The sequence below is a fragment of the Rana temporaria genome, chromosome 13 (genome assembly GCF_905171775.1).
Source record: "Rana temporaria chromosome 13, aRanTem1.1, whole genome shotgun sequence".
NCBI lineage: Eukaryota > Metazoa > Chordata > Amphibia > Anura > Ranidae > Rana > Rana temporaria.
In genome coordinates this window covers 15049046-15074741 of record NC_053501.1, presented here as the reverse complement: position 1 = coordinate 15074741, position 25696 = coordinate 15049046, and the positions used below count along the sequence as shown (strand labels likewise).

The 25696-nt window shown below is 48.5% G+C and overlaps 1 protein-coding gene across 4 annotated transcripts in view; it reads right to left on the bottom strand.

Annotated features, from left to right (window-relative positions):
- Positions 1-23133, bottom strand: part of YLPM1 (YLP motif containing 1) — a 60733-nt gene extending 37600 nt beyond the window's left edge. For 2 of the 4 annotated variants that reach the window (XM_040333182.1, XM_040333183.1), the window contains exons 1-4: positions 22729-23132; positions 16864-17064; positions 14130-14330; positions 3370-3549 (exon numbers count right to left, since the gene is read on the bottom strand). In XM_040333182.1, the coding sequence (XP_040189116.1) occupies positions 3370-3549; positions 14130-14330; positions 16864-17064; positions 22729-23091 (945 nt within the window). In that variant the 5' untranslated portion in view covers positions 23092-23132. Of the gene's footprint in view, positions 1-3369; positions 3550-14129; positions 14331-16863; positions 17065-22728 lie in introns of all 4 variants that reach the window. The other 2 variants (XM_040333184.1, XM_040333185.1) reach the window with 2 other exon arrangements.
- Between the last annotated feature and the right edge of the window lie 2563 nt (positions 23134-25696).

Here is a 25696-nt window from a genome sequence, read left to right as displayed (position 1 = left end):
ATTAAAATGTATGCGTGGGTGCCAAGTAAATTTTCTAGCAAAACTTGTAAACAAAAAGTGACAAAAAAAGGAGGAGGCCCACTCCCCTATACGAACATCTAAAGCAGAAATTCAGACAGAAACTCGATAATTCCTTAGTAATATCCTTTATTTGGCTATATCATACACACAGGATCAATGCCGTAACAGCCTGTAATGGCCGAAACATGTCAGGATTGATCTTGTGTACAGTGAGAAAAAAATAATTTGATCCCCTGCTGATTTTGTACGTTTTTCCCACTGACAAAGAAATGATCGGTCTATAATTTTAATGGTAGGTTTATTTTAACAGTGAGACAGAACAAAAATATCCAGAAAAAAGTTATACCGGTAAATTGATTTTCATTTTAATGGAATGAAATAAGTATTTGATCCCCTATCAGCGAGGTTTCTGGCTCCCAGGTGGCTTCAATACAGGCAATTAGCTGATATTAGGAGCACTCTCTGTATAAAAGACACCTGTCCACAGAAGCAATCAGATTCCAATCTCTCCACCACGGCCAAGACCAAAGATCTGTCCAAGGATGTCAGGGACAAGATTGTAGACCTACACAAGGCTGGAATGGGCTACAAGACCATCGCCAAGCAGCTTGGTGAGAGGGTGACAACAGTTGGTGTGATTATTCGCAAATGGAAGAAACACAAAATAACTATCAATCTCCCTCGGTCTGGGGCTCCATGCAAGATTTCACCTTGTGGTGATGATCATGAGAATGGTGAGGAACCAGCTCAGAACTACATGGGAGAATCTCGTCAATCCTGGGACTATAGTCACCAAGAAATTAATTGATAACACTACGCCATGAAGCACTCAAATTCTGCAATACCCGCAAGTCCCCCTGCTCCAGAAAGCACAGTACAGCCCATCTAAAGTTTGCTAATGAACATCTGAATGATTCAGAGAAGAACTGGGTGAAAGTGTTGTGTTCAGATGAGACCTAAATTGAGCTCTTTAGCATCAACTCAACTTGCCGTTATTGGAGGAGGAAGAATGCTGCCTATGACCCCAAGAATACCATCCTCACTGTCAAACATGGAGGTGGAAACATTATGCTTTGGGGGCGTCTTTCTGCGAAGGCAGTAGTTCTCAACCTTTTTAGTGCCGTGACCCCTTAAAATTCTTTCTCATGCTTTCTCTCCCTTTTCTTTGTTCCTTCCCCTCTTTTCCTCTGCCTTCCATGTATTGATCAAGGTCATCTGCTGATCTGAGAACTGTAGTGGGGACTTTTAATGGTAACTATAATCACAGGTAGTGGTAGGCTGGGTTCACACTACTACACTACTTTCATCCTACTTTGCTCTGCTACATTGGTCCTACATTTATCCTACATTGGTCCTACATCCATCCTACTTTCATGAACAGGATACTACTTTGGTCCGACATCAATGATATTCAATGGGCCTGAAGTAGGATCAATGTAGGACCAAAAGTAGTACAGGGAGCATTTTCAAAGTCGGACGGACTTGTGTAGGACGCTACAAGACGCTCTCATAGGGAAACATTGAACACAGAGCAAAGTAGGATGAAAGTAGTGTAGTAGTGTGAACCCAGCCTTACTCACTGTCTCCGATTTTGGGTTGTCTCGCAGCAGTGACACCTATGACGAAATCAGGACATAGGGTCTCCTTCAACCCCTCCCACTTCACATTCCTCACCAGTCAGCTGACCTCTAGTCTCTGCCCCCCACCCATGCCGTCAACTGAATGGGCAGCTGCGAAGAGGTTGAGTAGGTGGCCGCGGGCTCTAGGAACAGCCCTGCTGGGCGGCCACAAAAAGGCTGGGAGAGTAGTGTGGAATTCAGGAACAGCCCAGGATTTGGTGACCCCTGGCAAATCATCATTTGAGCCCCGAGGGGGTCCCGACCCCCAGGTTGAGAACCACTGTGCTAAGGGGACAGGACAACTTCACCGCACCAAAGACAATGTACCATCAAATCTCCTTCCCTCAGCCAGGGCATTGAAAATTTGTTGTGAATGGGTATTCCAGCATGACAACCACACAAAACAAATGGCCAAGGCATCAAAGGAGTGGCTCAAGCAAAAGCACATTGAGGTCCTGGAGTGGCCTAGCCAGTATCCAGACCTTAATCCTATATAGAAAATATGTGGAGGGAGCTGAAGGTTCGAGTTGCCAAACGTCAGCCTTGAAACCTTAATGACTTATAGGGAATCTGCAAAGATTAGTGGAACAAAATCCCTCCTGAGATGTGTGTAAACCTGGTGACCAACTACAAGAAACGTCTGACCACTGCGATTGCCAACAAGGGTTTTGCCACCAAGTACCAAGTCATGGTTTGCAAAGGGGACAAATACTTCTTTCACTCATTAAAATGCAAATAAATTTATAACTTTTTTGAAATTAGTTTTTCTGGATATTTGTTATTCTCTCACTGTTAAAATAAACCTACCATTCAAATTATAGACTAATCATTTTGTTTGTCAGTGGGCAAAAGTACAGCAGGGAATCAAATACACCCCCCCTGCCCTCCCTTTCACTGTATATGATGTAGCCAAATAAAGGATACTACTAAGAAGTTATTGAGTTGTGAGCTGTAGTTGTGTTTGAGTATTGAGGCGATTGTTATATTAGTGTACGACTTTGGACTGCGACGTTACTGCAACTTTTGATGGGTATGACGTGGATGCAACTCTGGCTTTGACCACTGATAATGGACAACTGTTTGCATGTATAACATTCAAGAGCGACTTTTGAGGCTTAAAGTGGAGGTTCACCCTTTAAAACAATTTTTGACATCACACGGAGTCGAGCCATCCTACAGACAGAATGCCGGTGTTTTTTTTTTTTTTCCTCAGCACATACCTCGTTATCACGATTTTCACCTCGCGGCAATCCGAACGGCGCATACTGCGCGTCACAGGTTGCCGACAGAACCCGAACGTCGGTGCGCAGGCGCCGTATAGAGCCGCACCGACGTTCGGGATTTTTCGGCTACCTGTGACGCGCAGTATGCACCGTTCGGAAGCCTGTCAATCACAGGCAGTGCTTGGGAACGCCCTCTCCCGCGGGATTGCCGTGAGGTGAAAAATCGCACATAACGAGGTATGTGCTGAGAGAAAAAAAAAAACACCGGCATTCTGTCGGTAGGATGGCTCGACTCCGTGTGATGTCAAAAATTGTTTTAAAGGGTGAACCTCCACTTTAACATTGAAGTCTGTGGCCTTCATGACGCATACAGTTGGACCAAATGTAATGCAGGAACTACCCCAAAGTCGCTACAACTTCAGACCCTTCCTGTCTGTACAAAGAAACCCCCCCCCCCCCACACAAAAAAAAAAAGCACATCTCTGACCCGTCCCTCTGTCACTTACAGCCAGGTGTGGAGGCTCCTGGACAATCTGTTGGTAGCGCTGGAGCAGCTGCTGCATGGCGGTGTGTTTTGCCATGATGCCCTGGTACTGGAAGCCTATGCGGTGTTGTTCATGCTGCTGCCAGTGAGCAGCCGCTTCTTGCAGGGTCTTTAACCTTTGTGCTTGTTCCGGATCTTCCAACTAGATTGGAGGGGAAAAAAAACAAAAACAGAAAAATCATTCACACGGCTCTGATCACCCACACAAGACAATACATTGCCAGCTTCGCTTACTCCAGGTAATCACATTACTAGAATGATACCATCTGAGCCTTGTCTTAAAGTGTATGAGAACCCCAACAATTCGCTTTTTTCTTAATGGATCTCTTTTGGTCTATAAAAGTGGAACTGCACTCTCATAATTAACATTGCAGAAAAAGAAAGAGTTGCCCTTGGGACTTTAAATGAGGTGGTCACAGTTTGCCACTGAGTAACAAAAATAGTAACGGTATAACTTTTTTTTATTAAAATAGATGTACATACATGAATAATACAGCATGGTAGCTCAGCCAATGGATTTGCACATAATAAAGGGTAATTAAAATTGATACAAACGTTATACAATGCAGTATATACAAATGTACGCATTAGAGAACCCGACGCACGTTTCGCAAGATCATTGCTCGCTCATCAGGGGTGGATGCGGATGGAATGTATCTAAAATAGATAAGGAGATGTGTCACAGTGGTAAATGCAAGAACAATGGCAGAATGGGCCAGAACAAACTGACCCATTGGGGGTTCAGCAATGGAGACACTGGCTTCGTTCATTGGTAAGTATTGGGCCAGTTTGTTCTGGCCCATTCTGCCATTGTTCTTGCATTTAGCACTGTGACACATCTTATCTATTTTAGATACATTCCATCAGCATCCACCCCTGATGAGCGAGCAATGATCTCGCGAAACGTGCGTCGGGTTCTCTGATGCGTGCATTTGTATATACTGCAATGTATAACGTTTGTATCAATTTAAATGACCCTTTATTATGTGCAAATCCATTGGCTGAGCTACCATGCTGTATTATTCATGTATGTACATCTATTTTAATAAAAAAAAAGTTATACAGTTACTATTTTTGTTACTCAGTGGCAAACTTTGACCACCTCATTTAAAGTCCCATGGGCAACTCTTTCTTTTTCTGCATATGCATACAGGGATGGAGGTGTATCACTGGTGACTGCAGACCTTTTATCTTTATTTCATAATTAAAATTGATCATTTTTAATCTTCAGGCTGCTAGTACTACTAAAATAGACAAGCATATCATATATACTTGTTTTAACCACTTAAGCCTCGGACCATTTTGTTGCTAAATGACCAGGCCACTTTTTGTGCGACGTGGCTCCCAACAAAATTGGCGTACTTTTTTCCCCACAAATAGAGCTTTCTTTTGGTGGTACTATTTGATCACCTCTGCAGGTTTTTATTTTTTGAGCTATAAGCAAAAATAGAGCCACAATTTTGAAAAAAATATCAATATTTTTTACTTTTTGCATTATAATAAATATCCCCAAAAAAGATATAAAAACCTTTTTTTTCCTCAGTTTAGGCCGATACGTATTCTTCTACCTATTTTTGGTAAACATAGTTTTATGGCATTTTTCTTAATTTTTTTTTTTTTTTTTTTTACTACCAATGGCAGCGATCAGCGATATTTTTCGTGACTGCGACATTATGGCGGACACATCGGACAATTTTGAAACATTTTTGGGACCATTGTCATTTTCACATAAAAAAGTGCTATAAAAATGCACTGATTACTGTGAAAATGACAATTGCAGTTTAGGAGTTAACCACTAGGGGGCACTGAAGGGGTTGTGACCTCATGCGTTTCTAACTGTAGGGGGGCGGGGCTGGATGTGTGACGTCAGTGATCATCTTTCCCTATATCAGGGAACAGACGATCACTGACATTGCCACAATGAAGAACAGGGAAGGTGTGTTTACACACACACACACCTCTCCCTGTTCTTCAGCTCCGGTGACCGATCTCGGGACACCGGCGGGAATCGGGTCCCGCGGTCACTGAGCTTCGGACCAGGTCGTGACCCCACGGTTGGGCGTTAAAGAGACAGGTACGTGCTCGTGCCCAGCCGTGCCATTCTGCCGACGTATATCGGCGTGAAGGGGTCCTTACTTGGTTAAGCAGGTTAAAGGTCGGGAGTTGATTCTAAGTGTGTTATTTCCATTTGGAATCTATTGCTGGGAACCTACATCATGCGTTCAAAGGAGCTCTCCATGCAAGTAAAACAGGCCATTGTAAGGCTTCAAAAACAAAAATCCATCAGAGAGATGGCAGCAACATTAGGAGTGGCCAAATCAGTTTGGTACATTCTGAGGAAAGAACAATGCACTGGTGAGCTTGGCAACATTAAAAGGCCTGGACGTCCATGGAAGGCAACAATGGTGGATGATCGCTCTATCCTCTCTATGGTAAAGAAAAACCCATTCACAACATCCAGACAAGTGAAAGACACTCTCCAGGAGATGGGCGTATCATTTTCAAAGTCTACAATCAAGAGGAGACTTCATGAGCGCAAATACAGAGGGTTCACCACAAGGTGCAAACCATTCATAAGCCTAACAAATAGAAAAGCCAGATTAGACTTAGCCAAAAAACATCTAAATAATCCAGACCAGTTCTGGAAAACAATTCTTTGAACAAACGAAACCAAGAATAATTTGTACCAGAATGACGGGAAGAAAAAAAAGTATGGAGAAAGCTTGGAACAGCTCATGATCCAAAGAACACAACGTCATCTGTGGTCACATGGTAGAACGTGCAGTGTGATGGCATGGACATGCATGGCTTCCAATGGCACTGGGTCATTGGTGTTTATTGATGATGTGGCAAAAGACAGAAGCAGCCAAATGAATTCTGCAGTGTTTACAGATATACTGTCAGCCCAGATTCAGCCAAATGTAGCAGTTGATTTGATCGCGTTTAACCGCAAAGAGTACAGTACACATGGACAATGATCCAAAACACACTGCAAAAGCAACCCAGGAGCTTTTGAAGGAAAATAAGTGGAATATTCTGCAATGGCCTTCGGCCGAGTAGGTCACCTGATCTCAACCCAATTGAGCATTTCACTTGCTGAAGGCAAAACTAAAGGCAGAAAGACCCACAAAGAACTGAAGACCGCTGCAGGTAGAGCCTGGCAAAGCATGAGAAAGGAGGAAACCCAGTCTTTAAATAATGTCCATGGGTTCCAGACTTCAGACAGTCATTGCCATTAAAGGATTCTCAAAAAAATATTAAAAAATAATATTTTATTTGTGATTATATTCATTTGTCCAATTACATTCGAGCCCTGAAAATGGAGGGACTGTGTATAAAAATGGTTGCAGTTCCTAAAATGTGTACTTGATATTTATGTTCAAACCCTTTAATTAAAGCTGAAAGTCTGCACTTCAAATTCAGTTTGGATTGTTTAGTTTTAAATTTTATTCTGGTGGCGTACAGAGCCAAAAGTAGGGTTGCCTCGATACTAGTATCCGTACCGATACCGAGCATTTGCCCGACTTGTACTCGGGCAAATGCTCCGATGCTTCACCCGATATCTGGGCAGTCAGGGTGATCAGTGCTGTGGAGGAGCTACAAGCACTGATCACCCTGTATAGAATAATAGTCTGACAGCTGGTCCTCTGTCTCTCAAACCCCCCGCCGCGGCTTTCAGCGGTGATCGGTGCTTCTCTCCCACACACGGTCACCGCTGACTGTCCCCTATCCTCCAGTCCCCATCCGTCCTTCTCCATGCTGCTCCGTGCATCTGTCCCCCTCACTTCTACCCCTGCGTGCTGCCATCCCCCTCGGTATCTCAGGATGGAGAGCGGAGGTAGGAGCCGGTAAACCCGGCTCCTTCGTTTTCTGAATGGACAGAGTCAGTCATAACCGACTGTTCATTCACATAACTGAAACATCGTAACCTCCTGTGATTACGATGTCTCAGTTAATGAATGAAGAGAAGCCGCTGTCTTCTCTCCTTTCATTATCAGTGCAGCTGAGAAAGGGGCTGGGGAATCTGTGTCCCTAGTCCATTTCCCTGTCTCAAAGGGGAGATGTCAGAGGTCTGTTAAGACCCCTGATATCTCACCATAGCCACCCCAACAGGGATGATAAAAAAAAAACAACAACAACAACAACAACAACAATAATAATTGTAAAAAAATTATAATTATAAAAAAAAAAGGATTTTTGTACTCACCGTAAAATCCATTTCTCTGAGTTCATAGACGGACACAGCCTTCATTGACCTTAGGGTTATGCTTCTTCCTACCAGGAGATTTAGGCAGAATTCTACAGCACTTAAGGTGTTAAAAACTTTCCTTCATGCCGCTCCTCCCAGGGGGCGTGGCTCCCCCAGGCATAACCCCCACTCTGCTCTAGCAGCTTCAGTTCGTAACAAGCAGTACAAACCAAGGAGGGGTGGGTGCTGTGTCCGTCTATGAACTCAGAGAAATGGATTTTACGGTGAGTACAAAAATCCTTTTTTCTCTTTCGTTCATAGACGGACACAGCCTTCATTGACCTTAGGGACGTCCCCAAGCAGTGTCAAAAAAATTCGAGGGGTGGGAAAATAACACAGCAAAAACAGGTTACACCCCAAACAAAACCGGAGTTACTCAACGGAGGAACTCCAACCGTAAACTGCCGCCTGTAACACCCTGCGGCCGAAGGAGGCATCAGAAGATGCACTCACATGCACTTTTAAGACTTAGAAAAAGTGTGGAACGACGACCAGGTCGCTGCCATACACCCCTGTAACACAGAGGCATGATGTCAGAAAGCCCAAGAGGCCCCGATCGCCCTGGTCGAATGCGCCGTAACCCAAAAGGGAGGCGCCTGCCCCTTCAGGGCATAGGCCTGAAGCACAATCCGTCGGATCCACCCCGGAAAAAAGGTGGCCGACGAGACTACCAGGCCCCCTGGTAGAACCAGCCAGCGACACGAACAGTGAGACCGACTTCCGGAACGGAATCGTAGCAGATAAGTACATACGTAGGGCCCGAATCACATCCAGAGGATGTAAAAGTGGCCACCTCCCTCCATTTCGGCCAAGGACATAAGGATGGAAGAACAATGTCCACACCAACGTGAAAAGCCGAAACCACCTTGGGGAGAAAAGACGGCTGCGCCGCAGCACCACCTCATCCTTATGGATGACCAAGCAGGGAACCATGCAAGACAAGGCCTCCAGTTCAGACAAACACTAGTCTGATCGAGGTAATTGCTACCAGAAAAAATCACAGTGGAAATGCCCACGACGAGCCACGGCCACGTGACAACGCAGACCTTCCTGGGCTAGAACCCAGAGTCAAATGCCTGAACTCTAGCACTTGAGCTAAACCTGCTCCCGTCTCGTGACAGTCAACAAAAAACCTCCCGAATGTCCACAAAGGGAGCATCCAGAAGAACCAAAAGGACTAAATACAAGTCCCATGGGGGTAGTGGAGGGGCCATATGCCAGACCCCCAGAACAGACGTACGCACCAAGGAGTGAGACGCCAAGGCTCATTGAAAGTAACAGCCAGAGCAGAAAACTGATTCCCAACTGTACGTAAGGCGAGAGCCTGATCCACTCCCTGCTGTAAAAAACAGCAGAATCCTGGATACCACGTACGTACGTACGTACGTACGTACGTACGTACGTACGTACGTACGTACTAGGGTGCCATTTCATCTCCTCACCAGAGATGCAGGCCCTCCACGTATGATGTAAATCCTACGTGAGGTAGACTACCGTGCCGGCAGCACGGTCGAGACCACCGAGCCCAATAGGCCTCGGGCCTTCAGCCCCAGGCTCTCAACAGCCACGTCGCTAAGCCAGTGGCTGTAAAAACAGGGTGGAAGATCGGACCCTGTAACAGAAGATCAACCCCCAGGGGAAAATGCTAGGGGGCGTCAGCCACCAGACGCACCAGGTCCGCGTACCAGGAGCGACGCGGCCAATCTGGGGCAATCCGAATTGATAAATACCCTCGGCTTCCACTCTGCGCAGCAGGCGAGGAAGAAGCTACCGAGGAGGGAAGGTGTAAAGCAGGCGATAGCGACCCCAAGGAGCCACCAACGCGCCTGAGGCGTCAGCCCACGGGTCCCGTGACCTGGCCAAAAACATGGCACCTTCCGGTTGAGGCGGGACACTAGAAGGACCACGCCTGGAGTGCCCCACTTTCGGCACATATACTGAAAAAACCCCTACGGGTGGAGAGACCACTCTCCGTGGTCAAGCACAATCCGACTTAGGAGTCGGCTTGCCAATTCCGTACTCCCGGAATGTACGCGGCCAATAGAGCCGGAACGGACCCTTCGGCCCACCAAAGTATGTGCGCGACCCTCGTCGCTGCAACAGAGCTCTGTGTGCCTCCCTGAAGGTCAACGTACGCCACAGCGTTGACGGACAGGGTCCCGAATGGTCGGCCCTGTAGATCCAGGGACCCCCAGGCAAGGCAAAGCTCGATTCAGAACAATGATTGGTAGGTGGGTCGCCACCTGAGTCCAGCACCCCAGGGCTGACTGGGTGCCCCAAAAACCCCTCCCACAACCGGAGAGGCTGGCATCCGTCGCGACCACTGTCCAGTGGCTTGGCCGAAACGACTTCCCGGCCCGAAGCACCGGAAAACATCAGCCACCACACCAGGGACTAGATGACTCATCCGAACCTGGTAATCCAGAGATGACGGAAGCTAGTCCCCACGTGACAACAGGTCCTCCAGTAGCACCCTGGCGTGGAATTGGGCATACGGAACCGCCTCGAAAGAGGCCACCGTCAGATCCAGAACCCTCAAGCAGAATCGCGGAGATGACCACCACTAGGTCGACAACTGCTGCCCAGCAGATTGCAGAGTCTTAAATTTTTCCGTTAGGAGAACAAAACTCCCGCCCCGGCGGAATCCAGGACTAGTCCCAGGAATTCCAGTCCCAGACGGGACCAACACTGACTTCTGGACAAAAACAGAAGCCAGCCAAACTTCCTGGAGAGTCTGACACGTGATAGACACGGCTCCACAAATGCAGAGTTCTCAGAAGCTCGTAGGAGAATGTCGCCCAGACACCCCACGATAAACCCCCGCTGACACAGCCGGGCCAGTATCGGGACGAGCACCCCGGTAAAAACCTGTGGTGTCGACACCAAGTCGAGCGGGAGGGCCACAAAAAGAAAAAGTCCTCCCTGACCGCAAAGCCCAGAATCTCTGGTGCTTAGAGCATATGGGAACATGCAGGTATGCGTTCATGACATCCAAGGACGCCAGAAAAAAATTCCCATCCTGAAATTTTGTACTTCACAAAAAAACAAACGAGGGCCCTGAGGCCCAGGATTGGACGGACCCCGTCCACCATGGGGATTACCAACAGATTGGAGTATTACCCCTGAGACCGTTCCATTGAGGGAACTGGCACCATCACTCCCCCGATCCGAAGATCCTGGACAGAACCAACCAGCGAACCGGAGGAAGCCAGAGGACGGAGGAAAAAATCTGTTAGGCAGCCAAGAGAGAAAATCTATCTTGCACCGCGAGAAAACCTCGCAAAGCCAACGGTCGGAAAGAAGAGGCCTCAACCGAGCCGCAAAATCACAAAGCCAGCCCACCACCCGACACGGGCGGGGGCAGACCTACATGCGGAAGCAATACCGTCCGCAGGCCCATAAGGCACGTGGTGCCAGGCGCGTCACAGCCCCGCAGCGGGGGCCTTAGCACCCTGCAGAATACCCTCCGTGCTGGGCGCACGAACTGCTCGGGAGAGGAGGGCCCTCGCCGACGGCGAGGCTCCTTGCCCTTCCTAGCAGAGGAAGCAGCGTACTCTTACCACCCGTGGCATCCCTAGGGGTGCCAACCCGGGAGGCCCAAAAAGCCGCCCACCCCTAAAGGGGTGAGTCCACCAAGGACCCTTTGAGGATCGGTCCGAAGACCAGCATGTAAGCCACACGAGGCGGCGCAAACACCCCCACACAGGCGGAGGCCCTGGAAAGCAAGGGAAGCGCATCCAGGACCGACTCACAGACGAACTACAGACCCCGAACCAAACGTTCAGCTAGGTCCTTACAGGGCTCAGCAGCATCTTGTGCCCCCAGCTCCTGCAGCAGGAGCTACAGCCCTCTAGTCAGAGTCTGTGACACCAGAGACCGCGTCAAGACCGGTCTCAGCGGGGTACCCACAGGCAGGAGCCCCTTCCACGGGCAACGTGGCGGCTTTGCTCCATCCGGACACTGGAGGGTCCACAGGAGGAGAGACCCACCTACTTACAAAGGGGTCGCAAAGCATTCAGGGACTGCAAAAAATAAATATATATATATATACACTGCGGTGTAACATAAAAAGTCCAAATAAGGAACACAGTTGCAGTGCGCTGCGTTTTTGCGGAACCCAAAAGGGACCGGTACAACTGGTACCTCCGCCAAAACCACAAACCGTCTAGTTACTGAGCTATAAGCTCTAACCGCAGAAAATAAGAGCTCCAACAAATTCCTTGGTCGCATGGGTTTTTATAGCCCGCATCCACTGACACCACAGAACCAGACGCAATAGCCGGGCATAGTATAATGTCAGCGGCATCCCCCGAAGCAGGCTCAGGGAGGGGGCGCTTTTTTACCCCCCAACCAGGCACTAGCTGCTTCAGAAATAACACTCCCTCAACAGAAGTGGCAGGGGGAGGGGCATCAAGGGTTAACTCAGGCCTTAGTGGGGAGGATAGTACCTAGTACAGGCTCCAGGGCATCCCACCACCGAGTTACCCAAACTGCTAAGCAGAGAACCACCCACGGTCACCTCCCGGCTGTTCCAGCTCTATTCTGAGCATGAGGGCCCCCAGGGAACTCACCACCCCGCCTGGTGCATCGCGCTGAGAGGAGCCTGATGATGTGCTGAGAAGCCGGCTGCGCTGCTGACAGTCCCCACGGAGAGATTTGCGGTCTCTCCGAGCGCTAAAACGGCCACACGAGGACAAACGAAAATTAAAGATGGCCGCCATAATGCAAAAAAACTGCCAAGGACCACAAGAAAATGGCCGCCGAGATATACAAGGCGCGACTACGGCAAAATGGCGGCCGTGGCGCACTTTAAAAAAAAAAAAAAAAAAAAAAAAAAACAGACAGCCAGCAGCCACAGCAGCATAGTAAAACAGCACACAAGTCCCGCAGAGAACACTACAGCCCCCTGCAGTGAACACACACAGCCCCCGCTACGCACACAGGCCCCGGTGATAATAAAGAGACCCCAGAAAAAACCCCCCTCACAGCCGCTACCCAAAAGGGAAGGAAGGAGAGGAATAAGGGAGAGAGGAAAGCAGGGCGGACCCTCAGTCGACCTCCCCAGGGAAAATTCCAGCCAGACCACTTACCTGAGCAAGGGTCACTACTTACCTGTCCTGCGACTACCGGCTGGAGGTATCCCGGACAGAACCAACGTCCGCTAAACGGCATGGCTGTCGGCCAGACACACTGTGACAAGGCCATAAAGACCGGTCATATGTGTGCCCTAGAACCGAAGTTCCCCGGCCGCCCCTGGAGCAAAGGGGCCCGTCGTGGACGTCCCAAAGCTGAGCTGAGGGCCGGCACACGCTCGAAGGCCGAACCTGGGGGGACTACAAGGGTCGAGGACCCAGCCTGTCACCCAGTCGGCTGTTGATAGAAGAATCGCAGGATTCAAAAATGCAGGAACAAAATAATAAAAAGCGAGAAAAATCGCAAGAAAAATCGCAAGAAAATTGCAAGAAAAACTCCAGAGTCCAGGACTCCAGAGAGAGCCTGACTCTCCTGACGGTTAGGCAGAAACAAACTGAAGCTGCTAGAGCAGAGTGGGGGTTATGCCTGGGGGAGCCACGCCCCCTGGGAGGAGCGGCATGAAGGAAAGTTTTTAACACCTTAAGTGCTGTAGAATTCTGCCTAAATCTCCTGGTAGGAAGAAGCATAACCCTAAGGTCAATGAAGGCTGTGTCCGTCTATGAACGAAAGAGAAATAATAATTAAAAAAAAAAAAAAAAACACTGACACTGCTCCCCCCCCCCCCCAAAGAAGAATGCATTGAAAATAAAATAAAAATATTGACACATGTGCCACTGTCAAGTGAAATTAAATAAAAGTATTGGTACTCGGTATCGGCGAGTACTTGAAAAAAAAAAGTATCGGTGCCTGTGCACTTGCTGGGGGGGATGCCCACTCAATTGGACCGAATGTCCGGAGTGGGTGGAATGGCACCCTTCCCTTAGCCCATTTAGAACTGTATCCCGGATGTAATGCTTGACTGTGCTCGGACTATGTTAATGTGACATTGTTCAAATGCCACTGTATTTTGTATTTGTTTTGCACTTTATTTTTGTCTCTCTTTTATAAAATAAAACACTTATACAAAAAAAAAAAATGGTGCCTGTGTCCAAATATATATGGACCCAAGTGTAAACAATTTACTTTTCATGGAATAAAAACTACACTGAATGATTGTTAGTGTCATATTGCAGCCGGGAGTGCAGCTTTATAAACACCGGATGTATGAGAAATTGCAGAGCAGAAAATGCTAGCTGACTGGCTGCCCCCTACTTCCATACTTTGTATTATTGACCCATAATAAGTGTGCAGAATGTGAAATCAGCCCCTCAATCCAACACTTTATTCCAGGAGAGCGACAAAGGATTCCAGCTAGAAGAGTAGCATGACCGGCTAATCCAGCCATAACAAGGTTATATAGGGAGACGGCCCTCTCTTCCACTGTCACATACTGAGCTTACCACAACATCCTCTGCTGGCAATGGCGGATTGACTTCCTCCACAGTAGGAGGTGGAGGCTGCTGGTAATGAGGTGCTGCGCCATATCCCGAAGAAGGTGGTGCCGTAGTCTCTAGCGCAGGAGGAGGGGCTTCTCTACCAAGGTTCTTGGCTTTTTGCTGTAGGTTAAACAGGTGCTGATTGTACCAATACTGCTGCTGGTCCTACAAGAATCCAACACAGCACATCACCGCATGCCCATCACCCAACCCTATACATTACAAGCCCATCACCCAACACTCATCCAACCCTATACATTACTAGACCAACACTGATCATCCAACCCTATACAGTATAAGACCATGACCCAACATTGATCATCCAAACCTATACATTACTAGCCCATCACCCAACACTCATCCAACCCCATACATTACTTGCCAATCACCCAACTCTATACAGTAGTAGCCCATCAACCATATACATTACTAGCCCATCACCCCTCAGACCCCTTTCACACTGCTGCGACTTGAAAGTCATGTCATTTCAGGGAATGCCTGGGTGAACTTATGGTCTATGGACCTCAACTCGAATCAAAGTCGGACCAAAGTAGTACAGGGACTACTTTGAAGTCGCACAGATTTGAATAGTACTTGTTGGAAATCATAAGATAAGACTTGTCATGCGACTTTGCAGTCCCAAGTCGCAAAAGTGTAAATGGGGCCTCACTGATCAACCCTATACATTACTAGCCCATCACCCCTCACTGATCATCCAACCCTGTAGTGCCTTAAGAAAAAATAAAATAACATTTTCCACATTTTGTCATGTAACAACCAAAAATATAATATATTTTATTGGTATTTTATGTGATAGACCAACACAAAGTGGCACATAATTGTGAAGTGGAAGGAAAATAAATCGTTTTAATTTTTTTTTTTTACAAATATGTGAAAAGCGTGGGGGGTACATTTGTATTCAGCCCCCTTTACTTTGATACCCCTAACTAAAATCTAGCGGAACCAATTGCCTTTAGAAGTCACCTAATTAGTAAATAGAGTCCACCTGTGTGTAATTGAATCTCCGTATAAATACAGCTGCTCCGTGAAGCCCTCAGATGTTTGTTAGTTAGAGAACCTTAGTGAACAAACAGCATTATGAAGGCCAAAGAATACACCAGACAGGTCAGGGATAAAGTTGTGGAGAAGTATAAAGCAGGCTTAGGGTTTATAAAAAATAAAAAATCCAAGCTTTGAACATCTCACGGAGCACTGTTCAATCCATCATCCGAAAATGGAAAGAGTATGGCACAACTGCAAACCTACCAAGACATGGCCGTCCACCTAAACTGACCGACTGGACAAGGAGAACATTCAAAGGAGCAGCCAAGAGGTCCATGGTAACTCTGGAGGAGCTGCAGAGATCCACAGCTCAGGTGGGAGAATCTGTCCACAGGACAACTATTAGTCGTCTCTCCACAAATCTGCCCTTTATGGAAGAGTGACAAGAAGAAAGTCACTGCTGAATAAAAAGCCATAAGAAGTCCTGTTTGCAGTTTGTGAGAAGTCATGTGGGGGACACAGCAAACATGTGGAAGGTGCTCTGGTCAGATGAAACCAAAATTGAAAGTTTTGGCCTAAAACCAGAATGACGGGAAGAAAAAAATGTGGCGAAGGCTTGGAACAGCTCATGATCCAAAGAACACAACGTCATCTCATCTGTGGTCACATGGTAGAACGTGCAGTGTGATGGCATGGACATGCATGGCTTCCAGTGGCTCTGGGTCATTGGTGTTTATCAATGATGTGACAGAAGCAACCAAATTAATTCTGCAGTGTTTAGAGATACTGGTCAGCCCAGATTCAACCAAATGCAGCAAAGTTGATTGGACGACGCTTCACAGATGGACAATAATCCAAAACACACTGCAAAAGCAACCCGGGAGCTTTTGAAGGAAAAGAAGTAGAATATTCTGCAATGGCCGAGTCAGTCACCTGATCTCAACCCAATTGAGAATTTCACTTGCTGAAGGCAAAACTAAAAGGCAGAAAGACCCACAAAGAACTAAAAAGACAGTTACAGGTAGAACCTGGCAAAGCATCAGAAAGGAGGAAACCCAGTCTTTAGTCATTTCCATGGGTTCCAGACAGTCATTGCCAGTGAAGGTTTCTCAACAAAATATTAAGAAATTAACATTTTATTTATGATTATATTCATTTGTCCAATTACATTTGAGCCCCTGAAAATGGGACGGTGTATAAAAAATAGTTGCAGTTCCTAAAATTTGTACTTGATATTTATGTTCAACCCCTTGAATTGAATTATAGCTGAAAGTCTGCACTTCAAATTCATTTTAGATTGTTTAGTTTTGAATTTTATTCTGGTGGCGTACAGAGCCAAAAGTATGAAGATTGTGCCTCTGTCCAAATATATATGGACCTAACTGTAAACAATTCACTTTTATAAAAAAAAACTACACTGAATAATTGTTAGTGTCATATTCCAGCTTTATAAACACCGGATGTATGAGAAATTGCTAGAAAATGCTAGCTGCCTGGCTGCCCCCTACTTCCATACTTTGTATTATTGACCCATAATAAGTGAGCCGAATTTGAAGTCAGCCCCTCAATTCAACACTTTATTCCAGGAGAGTGACAAAGGATTCCAGCTAGAAGAGTAGCATGACCGGCTAATCCAGCCATAACAAGGTTATATAGGGAGACGGCCCTCTCTTCCACTGTCACATACTGAGCTTACCACAACATCCTCCGCTGGCAATGGCGGATTGACTTCCTCCACAGTAGGAGGTGGAGGCTGCTGGTAATGAGGTGCTGCGCCATATCCTGAAGAAGGTGGTGCCGTAGTCTCTGGCGCAGGAGGAGGGGCTTCTCTACCAAGGTTCTTGGCTTTTTGTTGTAGGTTAAACAGGTGCTGATTGTACCAATACTGCTTCTGGTCCTACAAGAATACAACACAGCAAATCACCGCATGCCCATCATCCAACCCTATACATTACAAGCCCATCACCCAACCCTCATCCAACCCTATACATTACAAGCCCAACACTCATCCAACCCTATACATTACTAGCCCAACACTGATCATCCAACCCTATACATTACTAGCCCAACACTGATCATCCAACCCTATACAGTATAAGACCATGACCCAACATTGATCATCCAACCCTATACATTACTAGCCCATCACCGATCATCCAACCCCATACATTACTTGCCAATCACCCAACACTCATCCAACCCTATACATTACAAGCCCATCACCCAACACTCATCCAACCCTATACATTACTAGCCCATCACCCAACCCTATACATTACTAGCCCAACACCGATCATCCAACCCTATACATTACAAGCCCATCACCCAACCCAATACATTACAAGCCCATCACCCAACACTCATCAAACCCTATACATTACTAGCCCATCTCTGATCATCCAACCCTATACATTACTAGCCCATCACCCAACCCTATACATTACAAGCCCATCACCCAACACTCATCCAACCATATACATTACTAGCCCAACACTGATCATCCAACCCTATACATTACTAGCCCATCACCCAACCCTATACATTACAAGCCCATCACCCAACACTCATCCAACCCTATACATTACTAGCCCATCACCCAACACTCATCCAACCCTATACATTACTAGCCCATCACCGATCATCCAACCCTATATATTACTAGCCCATCACCGATCATCCAACCCTATATATTACTAGCCCATCACTGATCACCCAACCCTATACATTACAAGCCCAACACTCATCCAACCCTATACATTACTAGCCCATCACCGATCATCCAACCCTATATATTACTAGCCCATCACCGATCATCCAACCCTATATATTACTAGCCCATCACTGATCACCCAACCCTATACATTACAAGCCCAACACTCATCCAACCCTATACATTACTAGCCCATCACCGATCATCCAACCCTATACATTACTAGCCCATCACCCAACCCTATACATTACAAGCCCATCACCCAACCCTATACATTACAAGCCCATCATCCAACCCTATACATTACAAGCCCATCACTCATCCAACCCTATACATTACTAGCCCATCACCCAACACTGATCATCCAACCCTATACATTATGCGTCCATCATCCAACCCTATACATTACTAGGCTAGCCCATCCCCCAACACTCATCCAACCCTATACATTACTAGCCCATCACCCAACACTCATCCAACCCCTTTCACTACTAGCCCATCACACAACATTGATCATCCAACCCTATACATTACTAGCCCAACACCCAACCCTATACATTACTAGCCCAACACCCAACCCTATACATTACTAGCCCATCACCCAACCCTATACATTACTAGCCCATCACCAAACCCTATACATTACTAGCCCATCACCAAACCCTATACATTACTATCCCATCACCCCTCACTGATCATCCAACCCTGTAGTGCCTTAAGAAAATAAAATAAAAAAGGTATTCATACCCCATGAAATTTTCCACATTTTGTCATGTTACAACCAAAAATATAAATGTATTTTACTGGGATTTTATGTGATAGACCAACACAAAGTTGCACATCATTGTGAAGTGGAAGGAAAATAATAAATGGTTTTAACCACTTAAGACCCGGACTATTATGCAGGTAAAAGACCCGGCACCCCTTTGCTATTCGGCACTGCGTCGCTTTAACTGACAATTGCGCGGTCGTGCAACGTGGCAGCCAAACAAAATTGGCGTCTTTTTTTCCCCACAGATAGAGCTTTCTTTTGGTGGTATTTGATCACCTCTGCGGTTTTTATTTTTTGCGCAACAAAAATAAAGCGACAATTTAAAAAGAAATGCAATATTTTTTACTTTTTGCTACAATAAATATCCCCAAAAAAATATATAAAATACATTTTTTTCCCTCAGTTTAGGCCGATACGTATTCTTACATATTTTTGGTAAAAAAAATTAAAAATTCGCAATAATCATTTATTGATTTGCGCAAAATGTATAGCGTTTACTAAATAGGGGATAGTTTTATGGCATTTTTATTAATAATTTTGTTTTTACTACTAATGGCGGCGATCAGAGATTTTTTTCGTAACTGCGACATTATGGCGGACACATCAGACACTTTTGACATATTTTTGGGACCATTGTCATTTTCACAGCGAAAAGTGCAAAAAAAATGCACCAATTACTGTGAAAATGACAGTGGCAGTGAAGAGGTTAACCAGGAGGGGGCGCTGTAGGGTTAAGTGTGATCTAAGGGAGTGTTCTTACTGTGGGGGGGCGTGGCTGTGCGTGTGACATCACTGATCGTAGTTCCATAACACAGGGAACACACGATCACTGGCAGCCACACTAGGAAGAACGGGGAAGGTTTATCTACACTCGCCTCTCCCTGTTCTTCCTCTCTGTGACCCGATCGCGGGACACCGCGGCCGATTATTATCTAAAAAAAGGCCGATTGTTAGGGACCTGAGGCAGGGATAAGCTGGGTGGAAATCCCCCCCCCCCCCGTCTATTTTAAACGGCTGCGATCACGGCCGCTGCCTGACTTTTTTTTCCCCAGTGGAGGAAGTCGGCATTCTAGGGATTGTAGTCTGGAGGCAGAGGCAGGCCGCGCAGCACGTCAGGGTACAAATGGAGGTCTTTGGCCATGCGAGGGGAAAGAACGGAAGCGATCCGCTGGTGGGCACTGATGAGGCGTCAGTGTGAAAGACAGCTTGGCACTGGTGAGCTTACCACTGGTAAGCACTGATAAGCTTGGCACTGGTGGGAGCACTGATGAGCTTGGCAGTGAATGACAGCTTGGCACTGGTGGGCACTGATGAGCTTGGCAGTAAATGACAGCTTGGCACTGGTGAGATTGGCACTAGTGGGCACTGGTGATGTTGCAGTGAATGACAGCTTGGCACTGGTGGGCACTGATGAGTTTGGCACTGAGGTAGCAGTGAATGACAGCTTGGCACGGGTGAGCTCGGCAGTGAATGACAGCTTGGTACTGGTGGGCACTGATGAGCTTGGCACTGATGAGGTGGCAGTGAATGACAGCTTGGCACTGGTGGGAGCACTGATGAGCTTGGCACTGAGGTAGCAGTGAATGACAGCTTGGCACGGGTGAGCTTGGCAGTGAATGACCGCTTGGTACTGGTGGGCACTGATGAGCTTGGCAGTGAATGACAGCTTGGCACTGGTGAGATTGGCACTAGTGGGCACTGGTGATGTTGCAGTGAATGACAGCTAGGCATTTGGCACTGATGAGCTTGGCACTGGTGAAGTTGCAGTGGATGACAGCTTGGCACTGGTGGGCACTGATGAGGTGGCAGTGAATGACAGCTTGGCACTGGTGGGAACTGATGGGCAATGGTGAGGTGGCAGTGATGACAGCTTGGCACTGGTGGGCACCAATGAGGTGGGCACTGGCGGGCTGAACTGGTAGGCACTAATGGGGTGGCACTGATGGGCTGCACTGGTGGGTACAGAAGAGGTTGCACTGACAGGCACAATTGGACAGTGATAGGCTGCACTGAATCTGATGTGGTTGCATTGACAGGTTGCACTGGTGGGTACTTATGAGGTGGCAATGATGGGACACTGATAGGCTGCACCCCACCTCTCCACCCTAAACAATAACCTCCTCCCCACCCTAGATTTTCTGAGATGATGATGGGGGGGGGGGGGGGGAACGGCCTAAAATATCAGCCATCCCGATTTCTAAATGTGGGCATCGGGCAGAGAAAAACCCTCTATCGGTCGACCTCTAGTCGCTCGTGACTCACAGACGCTCTCCATCCAATCAGACAGAGCTTGTGATATTTTGCAAAGAAGAATGGGCAGAAATGTCCCTCTCTAGATGTGTAGAGACACCCCCAAAAAGACTTGCAGCTGTAATTGCAGAGAAAGAGGGATCTACAAAGTATTGACTCCGGGGGGCGCCATACAAAATGTACCCCCCACACTTTTCACATATTTGTAACAAAAACTTGAACCATTTATCATTTTCCTTCCACTTCACAATTATGAGCCACTTTGTGTTGGTCTATCACATAAAATACATTTACCTTTTTGGTTGTAACATGAGAAAATTTGGAAAATTTCAAGGGGTATGAATACTTTTTGAAGGCGCTGTATACAGTACTAGATTCCAGATCCCTCCCCCAATAATAAATACACAGAGCTGTACTCCTGGTAAACTACAGCAACCCGACCACAGATATGCACAGTCCTCTCAGAAAAGGGTCGTCTCCTCTGCTCACCCATACCCCTCTCCTCCACTTACCCAGGACACTCTCACAGGGGACCCCCACTCCTCCACTCACCCCCTCTCACAGGGGACCCCCACTCCTCCACTCACCCCCTCCCAGGGAGACCCCCGCTCTCCTCTCCCCCTCCCAGGGAGACCCCCCTCTCCTCTCCCAGGGGACCACCACTCCTCCACTCACACAGGGGGGGCCCTCTCCACTCACCCCCTCCCAGGGAGACCCCCCCTCTCCTCTCACAGGGAGACCCCCCCCACTCCTCTCCCTCTCCCGGGGTGACCCCCCCCACTCCTCTCCCGGGGAGACCCCCCCCACTCCTCTCCCGGGGAGACCCCCCCCCACTCCTCTCCCGGGGAGACCCCCCCCCACTCCTCTCCCGGGGAGACCCCCCCCACACAGGGGGGCCCTCTCCACTCACCCCCTCCCGGGGAGACCCCCCTCTCCTCTCACAGGGGAGACCCCCCTCTCCTCTCACAGGGGAGACCCCCCTCCCACCAAGGACCTTCACTCTCTCACTCAGGACCCCCAGGGGCCCCTCTCCTCCACTCACCCCCTCAACACAGGGGGGGCCTCTCCACTCACTCCCTCTTCCCTCATCACAGGTGGGACCCCCTCTCCCTCACACAGGGGGGAACTCTCCACTCACCCCCTCCCAGGGAGACCCCCCCTCTCCTCTCCCTCTCCCGGGGTGACCCCCCACTCCTCTCCCGGGGAGACCCCCCCCCCACGCCTCTCCCGGGGAGACCACCCCCCCACGCCTCTCCCGGGAAGACCCCCCCCCACGCCTCTCCCGGGGAGACCCCCCCCCACGCCTCTCCCGGGGAGACCCCCCCCACTCCTCTCCCAGGGAGACCCCCCCCCACTCACACAGGGGGGCCCTCTCCACTCACCCCCTCCCGGGGAGACCCCCCTCTCCTCTCACAGGGGAGACCCCCCTCTCCTCTCACAGGGGAGACCCCCCTCCCACCAAGGACCTTCACTCTCTCACTCAGGACCCCCAGGGGCCCCTCTCCTCCACTCACCCCCTCCCGGGGAGACCCCCCTCTCCTCTCACAGGGGAGACCCCCCTCCCACCAAGGACCTTCACTCTCTCACTCAGGACCCCCAGGGGCCCCTCTCCTCCACTCACCCCCTCACACAGGGGGGCCCTCTCCACTCACTCCCTCTTCCCTCATCACAGGTGGGACCCCCTCTCCCTCACACAGGGGGGAACTCTCCTCCACTCACCCCCTCAACACAAGGGGGACCCCCCCTATCCTCTCCCCTCCCACCAAGGACCCTCACTCTCTCATTCAGGGGCCCCTCTCATCCACACAGGGTATCACACAATGACTTACCTCCTCGTTGCCGGGGGGTGCACCGTCAGGCGGGGGCGGCGGTGGCTGGTGATCCGTTGCAGGGGGTGGTGGGGGCGGTTTTTCGGTTTCCAGAGGGAGGGCGGGGGATTGGTACCCCGGAGGGGGCACATTATGGGTGTAGGGGGGAGGGTAGTGGTAGGCCTGATGAGGAGGGTAGTATGGTCTGGGGGGGGCGGGGGCCCCTAGAGGAAGAACATTCTCCAGCTGTTTGTGGTGCATCCTCTGGAGCTGTTCCAGCTGGGCCCGGTGCTGGTCCCGAAAGCTCTGCAGTCCCTGGTCCCCCGGTGGGGGCGTAGGGTAGGCGGAGGGGCCGCCATACCGAGGCGTCCATCCCGAGAACATGGCGCCTCTCTCCACACACTCGGCTCAGGACGTGACGTTGTGCAAACCGCGCAGCCGCAGCTTGGGGTCGTGTGACTAGTCCGAGGAGGCGGAGCCTTCCTACTGAGCATGCGCAAGGGTAAAGAAAGGCTCTCCGGAGGCTCAGGCCGCCATCTTGGTACTCTCAGGTTTCAGGAGACAATTGACATCTCAGCGCTATGGGGTGGGGAGGGGGCAGTGTGACAATTTCCATTCTTGGTTTGGGAAAAGAGTGATCAATAAAAATGTGTTATTATAAAAACAAAAAATCGGCAACTCGAAGATCACTGCAATGTAGATTTTTAACCACTTGACCTACATCTTTTTTGGGAGGAAAAAATCCCAATGGGGTAGATTCAGGTAGGGGCGCGCAATGATACGGCGGCGCAGCGTAACGTATGTACGCTACGCCGCCGTAACTTACAGGAGCAAGTGCTGTATTCACAAAGCACTTGCTCCGTAAGTCGCGGCGGCGTAGCGTAAATGGGGCCGGCGTAAGCGCGCGTAATTCAAATGTGGAAGGGGGGGCGTGTTTTATGCTAATATGTGATGACCTGACGTGATTTGCGAACGGCGCATGCGCCGTCCGTGTACATATCCCAGCGTGCATCGCTTCCAAGCACGGCGCAACGACGTATTGGTTTCGATGTGAACGTAATTTACGTCCAGCCCTATTCGCGAACGACTTACGCAAACGACACAAACAATTCAAATTTCGAAGCGGGAACGACGTCCATACTTAACATTGGCTGCGACACCTAATAGCAGGAGCAACGTTACGACGAAAACGACTTACGCAAACAACGTAAAAAACTACCGCCGGGCGCACGTACGTTTGTGAATCGGCGTAACTAGTTTATTTGCATATTCTACGCCGAAAACAACGGAAGCGCCCCTAGCGGCCAAAGAAATATTGCACACAATTCTACGCCGCCGCATTCAAATTACGTCGGCGGAGGAAGCCTATTTTTAAAGCGTATCTGCCTTTCTGAATCGGCGGCGCAAAATTCAAATTACGGCGGCGTATCTGGAGATACGCCGCCGTAATAGCTTCCTGAATCTACCCCAATAAGCGTATATTAACTGCTTGTGGACCGCCATACGACGAATGGCACGGCTGGGCACAAGGGCGTACATGTACGTCCCCTTTAAGAACCCAGCCGTGGGTCGCGCTCGCGACCCGGTCCAAAGCTTCGTGACCGCGGGACCCCGCGATCGGGTCACAGAGCTGAAGAACGGGGAGAGGTGAGTGTAAACAAACCTTTCCCGATTCTTCTCCGTGGCTTGTCACTGATCGTCTGTTCCCTGTCATAGGGAACGACGATCAGTGACGTCACATGCCCAGCCACGCCCCCCTACAGTAAGAATCACAAACTAGGGCACACTTAACCCCTACAGCACCCCCTGCAGGTTAACCCCTTCACTGCCAGTGTAATTTTCACAGTAACCAGTGCATTTTTATAGCACTGATTGCTGTAAAACTGACAATGGTCCCAAAAATGTGTCCGATGTGTCCACCATAATGTCGCAGTCACGATAAAAATCGCAGATCGCCGCCATTAGTAGAAAAAAAAATATTAATAAAAATGCCATAAAACTATCCCCTATAACTTTTGCGCAAACCAATCGCTAAACGCTTATTGCGATTTTTTTTACCAAAAATAGGTAGAAGAATACGTATCGGCCTAAACTGAGGAAAATATTTTTTTTTATATATTTTTGGGGGATATTTATTATAGCAAAAAGTAAAAAATATTGATTTTTTTCCAAAATTGTCGCTCTATTTTGGTTTATAGCGCAAAAAATTAAAACCGCAGAGGTGATCAAATACCACCAAAAGAAAGCTCTATTTGTAGGGAAAAAGGGACGTCAATTATGTTTGGGATCCACGTCGCACGACCGCGCAATTGTCATTTAAAGCGAACCAGTGGCGAATCGCAAAAAGGGGCCTGGTCCTTTAGCTGCATAATGGTCTGGGGCTTAATTGGTTAATTGGTTTGCACAAAGTAAACCTTTTTTTTACTACTAATTGCAGCGATCAGGGCTGCGATATTGCGGCGGACAGATCGAACACTAACTGACACTTTGAACACTGGGGACCAGCGACACTAATACAGTGATCAGTACTTAAAGGGGGTTGTAAAGGTTCGTTTTTTATTTTCTAAATAGGTTCCTTTCCTGACTGACTCCATGGCAGCCTACGTGTGGGTTAATCCCGCCTCCTCTCCAATGTGATAGGACCCCATACCCATAAAAGTTAACTCACCAATAGACTCAGTGTTCCTTTTTTTTCCTCCTCCATGGATCAAGGTCATATTTCAAGGAATGAAAAGAGCACACTTTAAAGCGGTGCAGCTCGGATCCCAGCCATGGGCGGGTGGAGAGCTTGCCCAGCATATCTGGTTATGTGCTGTGGCGTGTGCTGAAGACAGGATTCGACTGGCAAGGTCCATCTTTACTTTTACCTCCATGGCAGTCGCCTATTTGTTCATATATGTTGTCTATTTGTTTGTATGTGGCGGCTGGAGCGCTTCTGCGTTCCAGCACACCTGTGGCTTCCTGGTTCCCCATCGCCTGAGCCCCCGCG